This window comes from Poecilia formosa, unplaced genomic scaffold (genome assembly GCF_000485575.1).
Source record: "Poecilia formosa unplaced genomic scaffold, Poecilia_formosa-5.1.2 Scaffold547, whole genome shotgun sequence".
Classification (NCBI taxonomy): domain Eukaryota; kingdom Metazoa; phylum Chordata; class Actinopteri; order Cyprinodontiformes; family Poeciliidae; genus Poecilia; species Poecilia formosa.
In genome coordinates, this window is record NW_006800486.1 from 334,487 (window position 1) to 338,025 (window position 3,539).

At 44.4% G+C, this 3,539-nt stretch overlaps 1 protein-coding gene across 1 annotated transcript in view; it reads left to right on the forward strand.

Annotated features, from left to right (window-relative positions):
* The window catches only part of LOC103129447 (sodium channel protein type 3 subunit alpha-like), a 51,443-nt gene extending 48,182 nt beyond the window's left edge, over positions 1 to 3,261 (forward strand). Inside the window, exon 9 of the mRNA XM_016665070.1 lies at positions 3,194 to 3,261. Within this exon, the coding sequence (XP_016520556.1) occupies positions 3,194 to 3,261 (68 nt within the window). The remainder of the gene's footprint in view (positions 1 to 3,193) is intronic.
* The last annotated feature ends 278 nt before the right edge of the window (positions 3,262 to 3,539 follow it).

A 3,539-nucleotide genomic window follows, 5' to 3' on the forward strand; every position in this document is an offset into this window, starting at 1 on the left:
AGCGGCAAACTGCTGCAGCTTCCTGTTCCTCAGCCTCAGCTTCCTGTTCCTCAGCCTCAGCTTCCTGTTCCTCAGCCTCAGCTTCCTGTTCCTCAGCCTCAGCTTCCTGTTCCTGTGGGGGTCGGTGAACCGGGGACCCGGCCGCCTCAGGACAGAAAGTTGTTGAGCCCAGATGAAGTTCCCAGTGAAGGTGAATATCGGGACACGCTGCTCTTCACTAATGCACCTTCTAAATGTTCGCTCCCAGTTTACCTCTGCATCCATCACAACAAATAAATGTCCCCTGCGGGTTGCCGTATCGACCCCTAAAAGCTGCTGAAACCTGAGAGGCGCGGTGCGGCCTGGTCAGGCCCGGTCCGGTCCGGTCCGGTCCTCTGTACTGATCCCTGATCAGCCCTCAGTCTGCCGATCAATGTTCTCTCCAAACGTTTCCCATCAGGCTTTGCTTGTGCTGAGTCGGGTTGCAGGCCTGGTTGTGTCTTACCAGGTGAGCGGTTCTGATAAGCTCATGATCTGACTGGTTCTGAGTGATGAGGCAGAACCACCTGGACCGCTGTCCTTTGACTGGTCCCTTCCTGCTGACGAACAAACCGCCGGATAATTCACTTCGGACGATAACTCTTCCTGCTGTGTGTGTCAGAGCTGCAGATTTTCTCCTGTAAATTTATCTTGTGCTGATGAAATCGCTGCGGCGCAGGACAGAGGTTTATTCATCCCTGACAGGATAATTTGCTGCTCTTGAGTTTTTAAAGAGGAATGAAATTAGGCGCTCTCCTCCAGGCATCCCGTTGAGACAATTTTCTACATTTCTGCAGCTCAGTGAAATCTTCCCAGATGGTGGTCTCTTTGGGAAAAATGAATCTTTTTATTAAATGTCAGAGCGAGTGCTAATATGCATTCATCTGGTGACGAAGAACATGAGTGTTGAACATCAGGTGATGCCATGAAGTGGAGGCAAACACCGGTTTGTTCTCCCTGGGAGCCGCGAACAGAGATGCTCCAGCGGTTCCTCTGAAGACGAAGCTTCGCCTCCGTTTCAGCAGCCGTCCGTTTGCTGCGATGACCTTTGGACAACAAATCGTTTGTCTTTAATTAGCTTAAATTCTCTGTTTCTGGTAAACTGGCTCTTTAACTGCTGAACTACAAGCTGCAGTTTGTTTTGTTTCCTCTGGACTCAGTCAAATCTGATGAGAAAATAACAGCCAGCTGAAACTTATTATGTGAGTAAAATATTATCAATGTAACATCAAATACATGGAAAACCGACGGCCACAATAAGAATCTAAAAAAAAAAAACATTAAATTAATAAAACATAGCTCACGTTTTAATAGGAAATGTTAAATGTGTCTCATATACAGTGTTATATTTCATTTTTAAGTAATTAAATTGGTTTCTGAATTATTTTCCATCTGCATAATGTCAAAGCTAAATCTGGGTAAGATGAGGCTAGCTTGCACTATGCTAACCTAGGCTAAGGCTAGCTAAGTTTAGCTAAGCTAAGGCACACAAAGCCAAATGGAGGCCAGCAGTTTAGCTTAGTTTAATTTAAAAAATACTTTATTTATCCAAAAACCAAGCCAAGCTCCTCCGAGTTGTAAGAGCAGCATCTTGTTGCCATAGTTACGCATTATAATAACTGTGTGAAAATCATCCAGCTGCAGAGGAACAAAATGTTCAATCACATGATTCAACCAGAATATGAACAAAAATATCAAGAAAGTCTAGAAAAATAAAAATAGATATTCTAGACACAAACACAAAGTAGGTTAAGCTAGGCTAAGCTAAAGTAAGCTAACACTATGCTAGCTAAACCAAAGGAGATGAAGCTAAAGCATAGCTAACCTCAGACATACTGCGTTAAATAATAAAACTGTTTGTGTTTAATAACTAAAGACGTTTTTGGACTAAATATTTTTTCACTGAAATACATTTGAATGTCTGTTAGTTTTGGTGTTTATCTGGTTTTTACAAAATAAATGAGAACAAATTATTTTTGTGACAACAAAAGACTAAAGATATACTTTAATTTAAAAGATGTTTCTTGTCGCAGCGGGTCCACATGATCAATACTCTTCAGATCCAATGTCAGAGACGATCAAATCTCCTCCAGACCAAACCGAACCGTTTCTGCGGTTCTGTTGTTGTGGTGGCTGCTGGACTTTTGGGCTTTTAAATTCTGTTGTCACTGTTCTGTCAGATTGGATGTTTCTCATGGAAAGAGGAGCTGGAAACACGACAGGACGGATTAACGTCCCAGAAGAGGCTGAAACACGGAGAGCCAGTCAGTATGGCAGCGACTGAAACGGCTGAGGGAGGAAGAACAATCAGAACCGCAGACCAGATCCGCTTCACCTGGCTTTAATCTGTCATTTCATTCCTAATCATCCTCAGATTATTTAATCTCAACATTTCCCTGAACTCGCCTGCACCAGTCTGGGTCAAACGCTGGTTTTGTTTTGGACCAGTTAAAGCGCCTGCATGTCAGGTTCTGTTGCTGCTGAGTGGGTTTGGGCTGCTCTGGTACCGGCAGACTCCAGGCATTAAGGCGTATTAATGCAGAGGGAAATGGCCTGTGGTCGGGTTTAAGTGTTGAATAAATGTTTAACAAAGCGTGTTTGCTGTAATGGTTCGGGTTTTATTGGCCGGCCGCTCAGACGGTCCAAACAGACGCAGCCGGTCTGATGAGCGTATTGATCCGCTGGTAACCGCGGGAGACGGGCAGGAAGCCCGGACCAGACGGCCTGTCTGCAGGAGACTTCAGGAAAACAATGCCTCGTCTTTTATTCTATAACATGTGGATGTGAGGGACAGTTTTCCAGTGAAAGATGTGAATCTTATTGGTAAAAGTTTCCATTTTGCAGCAGGTTTCCACTTTCTGTCATCTGTACCGATGAAAGCAAAACGTTAATCAATCAGAACGTCGGACCAGGAGCAGCTTCTGTAGAGAGACATGAAGGCAGCTAACATATCAGCAATGGCATGAGGTGGAGAGTAGAAGGAGAAAGAAGTGAAGAAAAGTGTCAGTTTGTCCTAATTTAAAGACGGGAAGCTCTGAGATCTGTGTGAGGAACAGGAAACAGTTCTGATGAACAGGAAACAGTTCTGATGAACAGGAAACGGTTCTGATGAACAGGAAACAGTTCTTATGAACAGGAAACGGTTCTGAGCTCTGATCTTCTTCTTTTCTTCCAGATAATTTCTACAAAGTGGAAGGAGCCAAGGATGCCTTAATCTGTGGAAACAGCAGCGACGCAGGGTGAGTCCAACCAGCCTGGAGGGACCGGTTCAGGTCCAAATGATGATGGATGGATGGTTGGATGATGGATGGACGATGGATGATGGATGGATGATGGATGGACGATGGATGATGGATGGATGATGGATGGATGGTTGGTTGATGGATGGATGATGGATGATGGTTGGATGATGGTTGGATGATGGATGGATGATGGATGGATGGTTGGTTGATGGATGGATGATGGATGATGGTTGGATGATGGTTGGATGATGGATGGATGATGGATGGATGGTTGGTTGA